At 31.7% G+C, this 17,990-nt stretch overlaps 2 protein-coding genes across 13 annotated transcripts in view; one reads left to right on the top strand and one right to left on the bottom strand.

Annotated features, from left to right (window-relative positions):
- Positions 1-13,872, top strand: part of LOC105150032 (uncharacterized) — a 211,953-nt gene extending 198,081 nt beyond the window's left edge. For 2 of the 12 annotated variants that reach the window (XM_087404348.1, XM_087404347.1), the window contains 2 exons: positions 282-646; positions 2,998-4,359. In XM_087404348.1, the coding sequence (XP_087260474.1) occupies positions 551-646; positions 2,998-3,285 (384 nt within the window). In that variant the 5' untranslated portion in view covers positions 282-550 and the 3' untranslated portion in view covers positions 3,286-4,359. Of the gene's footprint in view, positions 1-281; positions 4,360-11,954; positions 12,998-13,461 lie in introns of those variants that run through there. The other 10 variants (XR_015544474.1, XR_015544473.1, XR_015544480.1 and 7 more) reach the window with 10 other exon arrangements.
- The window catches only part of LOC147910200 (mannosyl-oligosaccharide alpha-1,2-mannosidase IA-like), a 302,227-nt gene that overhangs the window by 1,026 nt on the left and 283,211 nt on the right, over positions 1-17,990 (bottom strand). Inside the window, exon 3 of the mRNA XM_087404345.1 lies at positions 4,366-4,581. Within this exon, the coding sequence (XP_087260471.1) occupies positions 4,366-4,581 (216 nt within the window). The remainder of the gene's footprint in view (positions 1-4,365; positions 4,582-17,990) is intronic.

Genomic DNA, 17,990 nt, shown 5'->3' with positions numbered 1-17,990 from the left:
TATCTAACGTGTATAAATATAACTTAATAATTATAACTTAATAAATATAACTTAATAATTTTATTTTATTGTAATATTTCTAAGACTTAAAAAAGTAAAAAGTATTATTGTAAAAAGTCTTAAAATTATAAATGAGCAAAAATTTATAACATAAATTGTCTTTTTATGTATGCATGTATGTGTAATAAATAAATAGATAAATAGTAAGCAAATTATGAAAGAATAAGAACTGTATAGAATTGTGTCTAATGTACATTGATGTAACTTTGCATTCCTTGTAGCTAAAATGATATGAGAGACGAAAGAATTTCAGAAACATCTGCAAAACAATAGGCATAACTTCTAACATGGTTGACACGCTGGTTACCGCAAGCCAAAAGCAGCTAATACAGCAAGTTATCCACTTAGAAATCCGAACATTGCGAGAGAAGAGTTTGAGGAGTCGGAGGGTGTAGGAGGCTGTTACTAACTTTGGATAAACCGTGCTAAGTTTCTTGGCTCGGTACTTACGAAACTGCCATGTGAAAACGTTTAAGTTTATTCTTCCCGTATGCACCGACAGAGAAATACCACAGGCATCGATTTATATAACGATTATAAGTTAATTAAGCGCTTAAATGTGCTGTTTATCAGAACTACCTTAAAGGTAACATATCTTCAAAATCATTATCGATTTGTATTCTGATAGCAAGAATGTTTAATAAAATAAATATATCTACTGACAAGTTTTATATTTTACTTTAAAAATTATTTATATAATATAATTTATTAATCAATATAATTGATTATGTAAGAAATATTAGGTGTTGGAATTAATTCGTAGCGTTTTACAAGTGATGGGAAGTACTTTCATTAATGTATTTTTTAATGCTCATGTGAAATAAATAACATTCTTTCATTAAAAACGCTACGAATTAATTCCAACACCTAATATATATTTTTACTTTGTACATAATGCAGAATTCATTGTATTATTTCTTAATATTAATATTAATATTAATATTTAATATTTCTTAATAATTTTTTTTGTCAAAATATGCAACTATATTTAATATGTGTTTACTGCGTAATGTAAAAAGAATGCAAAATGAAAATCTGATTTCTATTTTAGTTATATTCATTATTGAATGTAAATAAATTATAATATTATACTATTTTTTAGATAAGTTTTATAATACTCAAAAGTCAAATTAAATTCGATAAAGAAGCATAAGAGCTAATTCGAAGAAATTGTTTAATACATTTGCACGTACATTCTGCAAATTGGCTCTTATGTTCCTTTATCGAATTTAATTCGATAACTTTGTTTGGATAGCCAATAATTTATTTATAATACTCAAAAGTTTAACAAAACCCAAAGGTAGATTTCCGTCCACAAACTTTAATTTACAAAAATATTTGGAAAAGATATTGTTAAGTAATTCTTTCCACTTTATCATTCGTCACACAAAGAAAATATTTGATATGGCAATGAAATATTTTATGTAGGAACTTTAAACTGACAATTTGTGCTCTACAAAATGATCCGTTGTAATATTTTATCGAGAAAATATTGAATCCAGTCAAGGATTTGAGATATTTCAGTGGTCCTGTTCTCTAAAGATAAGATTCTCGTTTTTCAAGGTCACGATGACATATCCACGCAGTGACAAAGTGAATATTTGTGATTTTCAAAAGATTATGTCAAATTTATAATTTATATATAGAAATTAATTTAACAAAGTTAAATGTTTCTATACTTTTCTGTCTGTTTTTTCGTTCTCCTTTCTTTTCAATATTATCTGCGGTAAAACTACATTAGAGATGACTTCACTGATTTGAATAATCTTGACATATGTTGTCAAAATTATTTCTCTGATAATCAAATAATTTTATCATTCGTTACTTATTAAAAAATTATTAACAAATAAAGTTGACAATATAAAGATGTGTTTAATCTATCTTAAATTTAACCCATTACGAATTTTATATAAATACCACATTATGTGCATAATTACATATTTAAAGAAATAGTTGGCGGAGAAGAAGTAGAGCTACACTTCCACGAAATAAATGTAACTAAAACAAAATTTTGTAGAATGGATCTTGCTTTGTCTGTTGGAAATCCATGTAGAATCGTAGGATTTAGAAAGTCCACTTCATATTGCCTTCTGCTTACAGTGCGAAACGAGATTGTAATTGTACAATTGCACATAGATTTCCAATTTCCCAAGCAAGGTCCACTTCACTGAATTTGATTCGAGTTAGATTTTTTCGGGGTAGGAGTACATGTATGGAGTATATGTATATGATAAAATATACTACACCTCTATTATATTGAAGTCTCTCCTCCACTCACGTATTTCTTTATATACGCAAATATGCGCATAATGTGCTATTTATGCTATGTAAAAATTCAAATAGAGTTAAATACATCTTTATCTTTAGATAATTAAGATAATTAAGTTTCATTGTTAATAACTTTATAATAAACAATATGCGACGACTAAAACTTCATGATTATTACTCAGGATGATGATTTTGACAACATATGCGAAGATCATTGAAATCATCCTTAATGTGCAGTTTTACTTTACCTTTTTAGGCTATTTACTCTTATATCTCACAATAAAAAAATTGTATAATTATGGATACTTCATTTGAAAAAAACTTATTTTAATTTTGAAATCTATTTTGAGATGTACACTGAGAAAAAAATGCTGTTGATTCAATTAAAGTCTATATTACGGACTGTCACTAATATAAGTAATTAATTCATATATATTTTTTGTATATTGACACAAAGGCATAAATTTATTTTAATAATCAAGGCCTTTATGTCAATAAAAATATACATGAATTAAACACTTATGTTAGTGACAGCCAATAATATAGAATTTAATTGAATCAACATTTTTTTCTCAGTGTAGAAAGAGATAATTTTATAATTAAATTTCCACCTAAGAATATCTATGAGATAATGTTATTCTATTTCTTTATTAGATTTTATCTAAATAGGTCGCGCGCCAAGAGAAAATCGAAGGGTGTCTTCGACATCTCGTCAGAACGGGACCTTCTCCGAGCAAACACATTTCCGGAATGTTGTATAACGCAAAAGTAAAGGAAAGATGGTATGGAGGAGGAATAGTGTATGCAGACGCGAGCCTATATCAAAAGTTCGCTTCCGTTGGGGTTTGCGAAAAAGGAGACGATGACATAGCTGCGTTAGGTAAGTTGACTCAGGACGAAATTGGTTTCGACGCGTGTCGGCGAATGTCGAACTTTCATCGTGATACCTTCACTTAGATAGACATCACTGTACTTTTGCAGTCATGAAAGGAAAAACTGCAGAAATTCTTCAAAGAAGTAGACGCAGAAAAAACATTTGTGCTTGCAAATTTAAAACAACTCAAAATTTTTGTATTCTTAGAATTATTTTTTACATCGTGTAAAATATTATAATGAGAATGATATAATATCATGTTCATTATTTGAATTTTTGCATTACTTTTGAGAAAAAAGACATTAAATTAATTTAACTTCATAATAGAAAACTATTTCTAACAATAAAAAGAAGAAATTTAGCACAGAGACAGATATATGTTTAGCATAGTTAAATTCTCTCGTGACAAACGTCAACCAATTCTACGAGATGATTAAATGAGCACTTAGATAAGACAGATAATTTATTAAAAATAATATGTGTTATAAATTATTTAATATACTAAGTACCCCGTATTATGAACTTATAAAAATATATTTATTTCAATCTATCGATATATTAAAATAAAACAGAATATTATTCTTTTGACTTTTAAAAAACAATCAATCTTTTTGTCAATCAGTCTTTTTCAGTTTTTATTTTAACCCTTATGTTACCACCCGGGGTACCCGGGTACCCATGCAGAAATTTTGAGGTAAAACTGTCGTAAACTTGAAAATAAATTTATGTATTGGATGAATATTGATTTATTAATATTTCATAGAGATATTTCGAGCAAAGTACAATAATAAATTCGTATACAGTAACCTTTATAATCCTCTGCAGGTATAAGATTTAGGCAGCCGCACTATCTGGATACCCCGGGTGGTCATTAGTGTGGCATTTTTTGGGTGGTAACATAAGGGTTAATATGATTTTCATTTTAATATGTTTTTACTCATAGAAACGCTGGTTTATGAGATTTATTTGATTGGACTGTGTAAAAAAATTAACTATTTCTAATTTGCTAAAGATTTAACTTTTCACTATTTTTGTATGTCACTTTTAAAAGATATATAATATAATTTGCTAAGATTCGGTGATTATTTCAGCGTAAGTATATCACTGAAACACGTCATTGAGAAATATGCAAATATAAAAACATAATTGAAAGTGGTACTCACGATGTCGAAGTCCAGATTCTCGGCAATCCAGTCGCGTCCTTGCTTGAATTCATCGTGGAGACCCATGATATAAAGAGTATCAAGTCCATCGACGATAGTCGCGCCCATATTTGAAGCCCCGAAGATACTGGCACTGTGACCTCTCTTCGAGATTGGTCTTAATTCGTTTTTCCCCCATGCGTACCGTACGTAGTTGTCCCAGCCATGTTTCATCATCTGCGTTAAAAAAGTGCAAGAAATTAATACAAACTTTTCATTTAAAAAATAAAAATGTCTACTGTTACGATTTACATAAAATAATATCAATTATACACGTAACTATTTAGGCGAGAGTTGCTGAATGCGTATCACTTAAGATATTTTTTATTATATTTTCCATTTGATTTGTACGCAAATGAATATTGGAAAATATGTATAGTTTGATGTTTTAAGCCTTTACATGTTTAATTTTTTATCAATAACAAATTAATTTGATATAAGTTCTTTTATAAAATGCAAAAATTTTCGCCTAAATCGTACTGCCTTTAAAAGTATCAAATTTATAAATAAATATAATTAATAAAAATATCAGATGTATGTAGAAGTCTTTTTTTTTTAATTTTAATTTATATGTAATATAAGTATTTTTCTTTTATTTTTTGGTCAAGTCATTTAATTGACGACAATAGCGTTTGACATTAACAAGTTCACCCGAATTAAGGGACTGTTAATGGAGCACATCTTTTATATCTTATTAGAAACACAAAAAGTCCTTCACGTAAAAATTATTCTTTAAAAATCAGTATTTTCATATATTGTGAGATATAGTACTCTCATCAAGAACAGAAAACTTTACTTTTATGAAAATATAAAAATTCGAAATAAAATTATATAGTTAATATTAAAAATGTAGATATCTCGACTACAAATCCATATCTTAGAATTCTAAAATGTCCCTTAACGGTATGCGCAGCTAAAGTATCGAGGTTCTAGGATATGCCGCGTGAACTATTCCGTGAATAACAAATATGTTGTCCAGTTCATTATCCGTTATTTCCGGTTCTCTTGCTTTTTCGAGTTATTTATCAGGCTCCCGCGATTATGGTCGCTTCATCACGTTTTTATGACGGCATAATTTAGGGCAATATAATATCGAAAAGACCTGGCCAGTGGCATTACCAGAAGGATCTCTCCTCCCCCCCCCCCCCTCTCTCTCTCTCTCTTTCTCTCTCCTCATTGCGGTTGTAATAAAAAAAAAGGGAAAATTAAAGAGGACGAAGAACCGCGAGATGAGAGTTAAAGAGAAACGCGTGTTATTTTACAATTACCTACATTCACTTTTAAATGTGAATCGGATTTACACTGCAGTTCATAAATTTGGCGACGCTTGCAATTTCTTGTATTGCGAAAAGTTAAATATCTCAGTGAAAAACATCGTAGAGGAGTTTACAAAAATATATTTTAAAAAACAGATAGAGCTATAAATTTGTCGTTTAATTTCTACGATATTTTATTCCTAAATTAAAATATAAAATTGAAAATTAATATTTTTCCGATATTTTTGTTTTACTCTGTAGCGCTGTAGCATGTTGAAACATCATCAAACAAAAATTAATAAAAAAGTATTTTAAAGTGAATTTTCTAAGCTTTAACAAAGTTTTTCTTTTAAATTGGTATAATAATTTTTCGCAATAACACCGAATTTCTTGTATAAAAACTTATTTTTACACAAAATGTTTAATTTCAAAATTAAAATTTATTAAAAAAAGAAAAAAGAAAGGAAATTTTTAATATATTATAATATTCTCGATTTGCATTTTTTAATAATATTCTCGATTTACACGTTTTTTCCAAAATTTTTGAAATACTTTTTTAAATTTAATTTTTCAGAAATTGTGAGAAAATCTTAAATGTTCCCGAATCCATAAACGGTAGTGTACTTCTTGCAACTTTTCGCAATACATAATCACATTAAATGGAAATAATAATATACTTGCGATATTATTTTAATAATATAATATATAAAATTAGTTGTATCAATTTCACACATTATATTACTAAAGTAATATCAAAATTCCCAGTCTATATTGAAAGGGTGATAAGCTCGCGATAACTGTGTGAAGGTGGAAACGTTGAGAAGTGGGCTGTCGCAGTAAAGATGCAAAATTCCGTGGAGCTTGAAAAGCAGTGATATCGCGTTATTACGTCAGCTTAGAAAGCAGGTTGGCGATGCAGAAAATTGTAGAGGACGATCGTACGGTACGGGTTGACGGCGGCATCACGCGTCGCGTCGTTCAACGCCTTCCGCTATTATCCATGTAATCGTGGATAATTTGTTCCGTAGAAACCGCGGCGAATGCACGGCACATGTCGGACCTGTAGCCGGTAATCTGGTTAACATCCATGTTAGGATTAAACCATTAGCCTCGGTGTCGGTCGACGGATCGAAAGGGAATGGTGAGGAGCGACATGGGAGAGGAGAAGATCCGCAAGGCGGACAAGGAGAAGGCAAAACCTCGTGTCGGACGTGTGGCCTCGTTCAATTATTCTCTCTTTGTTACGTCACTTCCGTGGTAACGGGGTTCTCTTCCCGACTCGTCCGGAAGATCACGTTTCTTCTTTTTTCGCTTTTGTAATCCAAGAGTAATCCATTAAAACCATTTAATGTGGTTAAGTAGTAAGCACCGACACGGAAAAAGCGATGCACCGGTCGCGCGAGATGTCCATTTTAATCAGCGAAAATTATGCAAGATTTATTTTTATTTATATTTTAGGTATATTTATGTCTGGGATTAAAACTAAATGTTTAAAACGTCAAACGTTTTCAATAATTGGAGATAAAATAAATAAAGACAGTTATCACGGAATTTGACATCTTTTTTTTTCTAGTTCGTGATTCTTGTTTCTTCAAACATAGCACTTTGACAAAATATGCGAGAATTTATTATGAAACTCGTATGTGTTTTAAATTTGCCTCTAATTAATTCAAGCTTATGGATAAATTCATTATTTTACGCGCATTACTCACGCGTAGACAAACCGCGGCAGGTTGGGGCATCGCAGACGATATGAATTCTGCAGAGCACCCACGGGAGCTCTCTCGCGTTTTGAGAGAGAGAGAAAATATCCTTTCAAATTGCCTGTGCTCCACGCATTTCCATTAATAAACAAAATGCACGCTGGAAGGGAGGAAAAGCAGCAGCACGGCTTTGGCGAAAAGGGAAAAGAGAGGAGGTGAAGGGGAAAGGATGGAGGAGGTACAGGAGGTGAGGGATTGTGGGGCGATGCTCCGTCAGACGATTGAGTATGCATGGTACACAAACAAAGCAAAAGCTTTGGATACTCTAGGGGAGATGCACACAAATGCGCATCTGCGTGTGCGCGGGTGTATTGCCGATACCGGGCACGTATAAGTGTACTTAACCGTGGCGCTTTTATTTCCTCTCTTTATTTCCCGCGGTTTTCAATTTACGTTATTTATTGCCCTCTACGACCGTCCCAGTCGTCCCGCCGCGTCGGTGTCCCACCGTGATTTTGTGAAAGTATTCCAAACCCTCTGCCTCCGTCAACATACTCACACATCCGCTCACGCGCATATTTATGTATGTACGTACATCAAACGCGCGTGTTTTCTAGAACTAACACTATCAAGAATAGCGTGCCCCCGTATATACGATATCTTTTTTCACCTGTGATATGGTGAGCATGTACGATGGTCAACGTCATGAAGCCTTTTAAAAACGCTTCGCGCACGTTATAAAAATCTAACCACGCCAGTAGCGCATAAAGAAGCGAACGGATTTTACACGTTGTGCTTTTGAGGAAAAGTCAATCAAGGCAAGAAGGAACTTAATATTAACATTAATATTAATAATAATCTTTTTTTATATATTTAATTTTCCTGTTATATTTTTTTATTGATTAATTTATTTACCTTTTATCTCTGTTATAATTAATATTAATTAATTATATTAAATATATAAATATATTAAATATATAAAAAAAGATTGAATAAAAGAAAAATTTATTCTGAAAGCTGATAGATTTTCAATCATTCATCAACGGCATTTAATCGGTATCATATAAAACGAGATAAAAACAGATTTTTCAGATGAAAAAAATTTAATATCTAATAATTTTCCATTTATTGATCTATATAAAATTTACTGTGCATACATTAAAACTATGCATAGCGCAGTTCCAAAATCGAGCATCATCCTTTGTATTTTTTACATAAGTCAATCCAAGTCACACTCAGGAAATCTCACTCAGTTGTCGAATCTCATTTCAATGCAATTAATAAAATTTAGGACGTATCTCTACGGTTAAATGTTGGTGAAAACAAAAACTGTAAATTTATAAAGCATTCATTCTTTATGGGTCGTATGGATTTTTTAAACTAAATAAATTTATTTATTGTAATTCATCAGTATCGGAAACATTCTTGACATTCTAAATTTCTCATTACTTTATATTATACATTTATCAGATACCTATAGTTAAAGTCTTGCGAATAGGTACATGCATCTCTTGATGCGCAAAGGCGCTACTGTATAATTGAAACCAAGCGCATAGTAGAAAGAAATATAAATGCATATTCATGCAACGTGTTGCATACACCTCGAGTTGGAAATGTGAGAGCAAACGACACCATGAGAACCACTACGTAAAGGACGTTGTAGGAAATTCTACTCATCTCGAGCGTCTCTTGGCACATATACAACTCAGCTCAATGCAACGAGTTTAGATACAAACGACCCGAGATATACATATATATGTCCGCTTCTAGAAGGGTTGACATAGAAGTAGATACAAAAGTCGCGTGAGAGAAAATAAAGAAAGAGAGAAAAAGATAGAGAAAGAAAGAAAAGACAAAACGGAATGAGATGACAGAAGAGATCTCGAAATCCTACATCCACGGTGTTAGCTTGTGACCCTTCAATGGGATTTAGAGTAGTTATAGTTTTGTTTATTATTGTTAGGCGAGTTGCGTATTGTATAGAAGCTCTCAAACCAACGCGAATTAATCTTTGCTAAGTGGAGCCAATGTGGAACTGGCATTCCCATTTCTCTTCTCTTGCGCCATTCTACGAGATCCGCGGATGAAAGGTAGCTTCAGAAGAGCTTGTGCGCCTTCGCTCTCTCGCCTTCTGCTCCCTTTCGCCTTGTCCTGCTTCGCGAACTCCATACTTCTATCATTATCCTATCCTGCCTCCCTTAACTAGCATCTTTCATTAAAGGAAGCCGCCACCATTGTGCCCAACTTGTACGACTCGATAGACAATGCGACTTTGTCGGACTCCCGCAGCTGCCGTTCACGCCGTTTGCTCTTGGATCTTCCTACGAAATTTCCAGATCTCTAAGTGCTAATTCGCGAGGAAGAGAATATATCCTATAGACGCTATCATAACAAAGCACCTGCAGCTCTGGAGTCAGCGAAAGAATATTAGGCTAATAGTACTACTACGGTTCGCATTGAACAAATAATCACATGATATAACAAATTAAAAAATCTTATGATCTTTCCTCATGTTTTTGTAAATTTATCAATTCATAATAAGATCTAAAATATTCAAATTTTTTTTATACAAATATTAAGGAAAGTATAATTTATAAAGTAAAATTAAAAAATGTAGTGGCTCTAATAATCGTAGTAGCAAATCGATATCATGTCTGGAGAAAATATTTCTTTTTTTCTTATAAACTTAAGACTAATACTATATATTTTTTTAAAACCTTGGTACTTTCAATATTCATTCTTCTAATATTCATTTATTTTATTATCCGTTTTGTAATTATTATTATATTAGGTGTTGGAATTAATTCGTAGCGTTTTTTAATGAAAGAATGTTATTTATTTCACATGAGCATTAAAAAATACATTAATGAAAGTACTTCCCATCACTTGTAAAACGCTACGAATTAATTCCAACACCTAATAAAAGAATTATTGAAAATCTTTCAATAGTATATATATATAACATAGGAGTTATAATTTCTAAAAGTAATAAATAAAAGTAATAGATAAATGTGAATAAAATAAAAGTTACAGTTTAAAGATGTCTATAAATGCTTGTCATGTTTGACTTTTTACAATATCCTCTAGGCAATTGAATTTGCTTTTCTTTAAATATCTCGTAGTTGAGAACAGTAATTATTTCAAGTTTGAGAAGGTGAAAATTTAATATCTGATGCGCGATTAAATGAAGTGGAGATACGCCTTAAACGTGCGGGCATGAAAAATGCGCGAGCGTTTTAATCAGCGTCGACTCCGTAGCATGATAATGGGTGGTCACGCCTACTACATTAGCTCGACTAAAAATAATTAGCCTGATGGCTACCCACGTTTCTCGGTTCAGAATTATTCAAGAACAGCGATTTCCCTCGTTTCGTCTGAAATCACCAGTCGTGACGCCGTCAACGAGGTTGCGCAATGAGTTTAGTGCTATCGCGTTTCTTGATTATAAAGACAAGGAAACACAAAGTAATGAACTCAAAACGTAAATTGAATTAAATCAATGAGCATTGATGTGTCGACATTTATTAATACATCAATTAGTTTTCTTGTTTTATTTCAAATTTTTAGTTTTATTTTAGTAAGCATACGGAAAAAAGATGAAATGTAATTTATAAAATTTGAAGTTTAAATGAAATTTGCACGGAAATATTTTTATAATAATGATTTAATTTAAAAATTTAAAACTTGAACAATAATATGTCGTATTATCATATTTCCGAGTGCTCTTTGTATTATATGTATAATTAAATATAAATAAGTGTTAACTAAAAATATTCTCGCTATAAATATGTTTAAAGTTAACAATTAAATTTATATATTATGAATGTTATGTCATTATGTAAAATAATATTATAAAAAAAGATTTCGTTTATAAATTGTGTATAATTGTATATAATTATCTCATATCAATTTTTTAACGTTATTGATTTTTATTTACGTTGTTTTGCAAAGCAAAAAACAATTTTGATGTGAAAACACAATTAAACATATCATAAGATTAATTGCAAACGCTTAATTAAAATTTTATACTTTGTTTGACGAATTATATCAATTCACCAGTAAATCTCTTTGTGTCGAATGATTGCCTCCGCACAATAATCCGACTAACTTACAATCAATTGTTATCAAAATATGACCTATTTTATTACATAGGGATATTTTTACGACAACTGCATAGCAAGAAAAATTATTGATTAAATAATTGTATTATTTTTTTACGATCAATATCTAATTTTTAATAAAATTATTTAATGTCATAAAATGTGCTAATATATATTATTGATATTACAATTAATTAATTTTGTTCTAAAATCATAGTATTATAGTATTATTAATTAACTATAGTTTTAATAATAGAACTACGTTACATTATCTTTTTTTTTTTTTCAAGCAAAAATGGTGTCGCTGATTGAAAATAGATTAGCAAGAGAAAATATTTAATTTTTACATTTAGCCTCTGTAGTTTTATATTTTACAAAATAATAAAAAATATTGACGAAATATTGGTGAAGTATTACTGTTAAAAATATATCAAATGAATAAAATACTAATATGTCAAGTATTATATAACAGTTTTCTCGTTCGTTTTCAGATAAAAAGATGGAATGTCAATTTTATGATGCTGAATACAATCGAATTAATTAACCTGCCCATCGAAGTATGATCGGATCTACTCTTCGACGAGCACCTGCTCGTCATATGTTACTACGAAAGACAAGAATCGATTAAACTTTAAATTGAGAGGGTTGCATTGGATCAACTTAGTCATAGGTATGTCATGGAACATGACACATTCGTGCGCCGGTCAATCCAGTTTGACACTTTACTGGACAGTTATCTGTCATTCACATTTTTCTTTTTTTTTTTTTAGCAACTGTCGGTTGCTCGAGAGTTAATTGATTGAGTTCCATTTGTCCATTTCCGGACAAACTCAGTATATGTCGCGATTGATTAATCTTGCTACTAAGGATTGAAATCTTGCGTAGCAAACATATATATGCTTTTCTACCTATTTGTATTTCTATTTCATGAAATTTATGAAGTTAATTTTATTTTTTGTAAATATTATACTCTTATAAAAATACAATTTTGTATAACTTTTAGAAGGCTTTTAAAACTCTATTTTTTAAATCAATTGAGTAAGAAGTAGCGCTAATTAAGGTCAAAGTTAGACATTAGAATAATAATTCTATATATGTAATTTATTTTAAATATATTTACTTCAGCATACACTGTGTGCGCGCACACGCGCTTACACACATACACATATATACACACTATTGCGCGCCTTTTGGATTTACAACACAATCAAACTGAATAATGATAGTGATCTTACAAATAAAATTTAATCAATTTAAAGAACTAAACTTGCGAAAAATATTAAAGATATTTCTCAGTCGGAAATATTATTTCAGTTTTTTGTATTGACGTCCGAAAGTAATTATATATATCCGAAATAAATGTATAATTAAATTAAATTATATGTAAAATTATTATTCCATCTAACTATGACCATAGTTGGCACTTCTTCTTATTTATTGTTAGTTGATTTATTCAAAAGGTCGGTCTTTGTTTCTTACTTATTACTGTCTATTCTTTAATCAAATTTAAAGTAAATATTTTAGCCAAAAATAATATTAATACTTAATTACAATGTTGATTTGGTTTAATTTAACAAAATTATTTTGTTAAAATATCTAAAAATTTAGCTAGATACAGATATCTGAAAATAATTTTGTTAGATCATTAAAATAATTATATAAGAAGCTCAAGCATGATAAGCAATGCTGTAAAAAGATTTGACACTCTAGCAACCACTTTGAGCCTACATAATTATTTTGATAATCTAAAAAAACCTATTTTCAGATCTGCATCCATCTAAATTTTTAGATATATCAGTACCGTTCTTTCCGCATATGAATTTTAAAGCAATTTATTCGAATACTCCATCAATCATGAGTCGAATTAGATCTTATGTAAAATTACGTATTATTAAAAAAAATATCGTTTTATTCATCTTTACTTATCATCTTGAATGGTTCTCCTTTATTTTTTCTACTTGTGACCTACTAATCTAAACACGAATATTGATGTGACAGAACGAACAAAGAGCTCATCGGTTTTCTTTTACGAATCTCTTTAATTTCCGCCGTTTCTGTGATGCAGCAGTGACAAACGATGTGGCAGCGGTAAAAACTACCGTGAATAAAATGAGTTTTCAAAAAATGTAGATCTGAATATACGTTTCAAAAGCAGAAAATGGATATTTTATTTTAAATACATTTATCAAAATAAAACATAAAAAATTGAATCATTGTTAAATGTTATAACGTATAAAAAAATGTACGTGTATATACACGAAAAAATAATCATGATAATAAAAGATAAATATATATTTAATATAAAACTAATAATAACTTGATTATGAAACTTACCTCTTCGAATATAATCCTTTCCATGTTCTTTTACTCTTTTTTAACACTAGCATGCAAAACAAAAATCAAGTACGCTCTTACCTCTTTAACTTTTTCTCGGCGCTGATTGGTCACATCATCCAAAGGTGGATTAGGCGATCTAATAACGTAAATGCCAGGAATAGATACAGCTGGCGTTTCGACCACCGAAGGCTCGAATTGTTTATGTCTGATATCTACATGTCGATCTTTATCTTTATCTTTATCTTCGATTTCAGGCTCATCCTGTCCTGGAACCATATTATCTTGTATCCAGGCCGGATTCAACTGTTCGTTGCGTTCTTCCGGCGCGACGCCTCGATCGACGACATTCGCGAGATCGCGTCGTGTTATAAATGTTCCGGTTAGAAGAAGGATCAGGATCACGGACAGCAGTCCGCTGATCGCTAATCTTTGCATAAGCCTCATGTCGTCTAGACACTTGCCGCAGCTTGACCAGCCGCCTGGAGTCTCGGACTGGATTGCGCTCGTATTGGCAGAGCTATGAAGAGAATGTGAAAGATTCATTTTGTCAAATGTATTACTAATTAATATTTATGTGACAGTGCTTACTAATATAACGGCAATCAGCAATTATACGAAAACCAGTATAACGTACAAGTTTTATACATTCGTATGTATATTGTATATACAATGTAATGGAATTTAATTATAATTTTTAGAATTTTGAATGTTCAATATTCAATACTCTTTTTAGACTGAAATTTTTTATTTAAAGAAAGATTTAAAATATAATTGTTTGAAAAATGCAATTAATTTCTAAATTGATTGATCTTTTATGTTCCAATTTCAATGCATCATTGAGCAATTTAACGCCAATATCGATCACGAAGACCAATTTAAAGAGAATGTTGATGCCGTACATCAGAAATTACAAGTATGAGTCACAGCCACAGCATCTCATGATACTTACTTGCAAACCACCTGTTAAACGTAATTTGAGCACGGCGGCGAATAAGTATGCAACTTTTGTTCCAAATCGTTACAATTAGTAGGCTTTTTTAGTGTTTCTTGGAAATAATTAATTCGACGAAATTAAGCCGATTAGGTCTCACAATTATCAGCAACTGCAAAAAAAAAGCATTGACTATGTTACGCTAATCAAAATCTCGAAAAATAAACAGAATTATTTTTCAAATGACCGAGCGTCTGCAGTTGTTTGAAATCGCGCGAAATTATATATATTGTCGGCAAGTTCATTGACTCGAATCGCAAGGCTGATCCACTCAAGCGAAGGTAATTTTTCGGGGAGAACGATTACATCAAAGCATCGCAAAAAAATATTAAAAGCGATACGTACAACAAGTGCTGCGAGGGATGGCGAGCAGTATCGCCGATCGAGAAAGGAAGACGACTGGAGGTACGAAGAGGTGAGAATCAAAGAAGGTGAGATAGTTTGAAGATTCCGAAGTCTCTGCCGAAATGTGATCACTGCATTTTTTATCGAGCCCGAGGGATCGCGAACGGTTTCTTCGTCCTCCCTGCATCGAGGGCCTGCGTGCATTTTATCGCCCGGTCGCTGCAGGCGTTACACCTGCAGATCTCGATTTTCTTTCCTTTTTGCTACGCAACGTGCCTTTCAGCGCAACCTAAAATCTTCCGACTCTGCCCGCTCGTTCGTTATCTATTTTCCGGTCAAGAACAATTTAAAATTGAGAGTTTTAAGAATTTTTTAATTCTAAAAACAATTCTCGATCATATCATCGATAATCATCGATAAATATAATTGAGAATCATTCACGTATTCTTCTCTGTATTTAAAGAGGATTTTTTCAAATCATTTTTGAAAGACAAAAATTCTCTTTTTTATACAGAATTCGTTATTATTTTGACACTTGGCCATAGAATATATTTGTTAAATGTATTAAAATACTTATTCTTGTTTGAAATTATATTATTGTCTAATTATAATGTAATTGTAAAAGATTATTTATTGCCTCGCAGAAATACATTTTCTTAACAAAAAAAGCTATTTTACATTCTGTAGGAACAAATTTCTAACGGTATTAATGTGATTGCCACGCGACATATTAATAAAATTAGACGATTATTTGTCAGACGTAATGTACTGTAAAAATCGAACGATACGATTGATCTCGCATCATTTCATTACTAAAACAACAAATTAGGTAAAACGAATTCTACAAAATATTACGTTTTAAATTATTCACACAAGACCGTGAGTTTATAGCCCGATAACTGTCGATACTGCAAAATATCGAGGCAGAAAGTTTGAGATATCGAAGTTCAGGTACAGCAGAGGTAGCGTTCCAACGTTGATTCAACTCGATCGTAAGCGATGGTCGAGATAGAAAAAGAGAGTGAGACGGAAAGAGAAGAAAGGTACAAAAAAAGAATGCAAAGGACAAAAGAAAGAGAGAAAAAGTCAGAGGAAAAGGGAGAGAAAAAGAGAAAGGTACAAAAGAAAGAGAAAGAGATAGCGCGTGATCGCGAGGAAGAAAAGAGGAGCGGAGGGAGAAGATAAATTGTCGAAGCTGCACTCGGTGGCCAATAAATTGCGCGGCATAGCCTCGAGGTTACCAAGATTGCTACGTGTCACATTCTTGCGAAAAATTGGACCGATGGAAGTATCTTAAAGCCAGGCAAATACGCGTCGCGAATGGACACGTACGCGAGCATATCAGACCACCCACCCAATTGTAAAACTATGGAAAAAATAATGAATATACTGCGTACATTCCTCGAGCCTTCGGTAAATACAACACGAATCTAATTCTACCTTCTTCCGTCTCAAAACATGTTTAAAAAAATATAAGGCAATTGCTTTTCCAATGATTATTCAATAATTTCGTAACTTTTAAATTTAATGGCATACTTAAAATTTAACAACAAGAAAATTAAGATATCCTATTTTTGTCATCGTATTTTAAAAAATCTATATTTTAAATATTTGTATCGAATCCTTTAATATTTTGATTGTTGTATCACTTATATTTGAGTGACGCATAAAATTTGCAAGGATCCCATTACGTATTTGTTGATGACGATTTTATTTATCCGATTAAAAGTTATTATTAATAACTTATTAAATTTATTTGAGATATTAAAGAAACAATATAAATAATATTAAAACATAAAATAAATATAAAGTGTAATACTAACATAAAATGAAGTAAATATTAAAACAATAGATTTACCAAAAACACTAGATTTACTAAGCTCAATGTCGAAATTAGCTGACAGTCAACAATGTTAATTGTTATGACTTCGTGTTTATATAATTTGTGCTTGAAACGACGTAACCGTCATTCGAGACAGAAACTTCTTCACTGAGATGCAGAACCGCTTTTTTCATCTTATTATTCCCGAAGGATAAGCGATCGCCGATTATAAAGGTTATATCTTTTGGTACATCGAGTTCAATGAAGCACATGGAACGCTACTAACAATAAGAAAGAAGATGAAGAAGAAAAAAAGAAGGAAAGTCGAGAAATAAGAGTCGCGAGAGTAAGAGCGAAACGTCGAAAGGTTAGCGGGTGGTTCGACCAATCTTCCACTTCGAGGTTTTACGAAGGGGGTAACAAATAGGGGTGGTCGAGAGGAAGGACGATAGAACCAAGGAAGCAGCGGGAGCACTCCAGGAGTTTACGACAGGACCGGTGCATGAACACGTCAAGGTGGGACCTGAGGCACACGGGTGGTTATCGTCCCGAATGTCCAGTACGTGTATGAATTCGTATGTATGTGTGGGTGATATACGTATGTACGGAGAGGCGGCAGAGACCTTGGAACCAGCCCAAGTCGAGTGTCGGAGCACACTGTACCACCTCTGAATACCCAACATTAAAGCCAACTATAACGCTCTTTGGATCTCGATTATCGGCGATTTCACCTTTGAGAGTAAGATATATAACTAGGGTAGGGAATGCCTTTAAAGATCGTGCGATACTTAAACATTTTTACAATGTAAATTAATATATTTGACAGGTGTATGACCCACGCTAGATATCTTTAAATTCGATCACTTATCACTGCTAAGTAATCAGTTATAAGATTATATTATTATACAAAGTCAAATTATAATTTTATTAAAATTATTTAATATTTATAGGAAAGATTAACAAAGGAAAAGGAAGAGAGAATATGTTTCATATTTAAAAAAGAAGTGATATCGCTTCTTTACTTTGAAAGTG

Source organism: Acromyrmex echinatior, chromosome 3 (assembly GCF_024713525.1).
Source record: "Acromyrmex echinatior isolate Ae372 chromosome 3, ASM2471352v2, whole genome shotgun sequence".
NCBI classification, from domain to species: Eukaryota; Metazoa; Arthropoda; class Insecta; order Hymenoptera; family Formicidae; genus Acromyrmex; species Acromyrmex echinatior.
The sequence above is the reverse complement of the archived record's forward strand: the minus strand, read 5'-3'. Positions and strand labels throughout refer to the sequence as shown.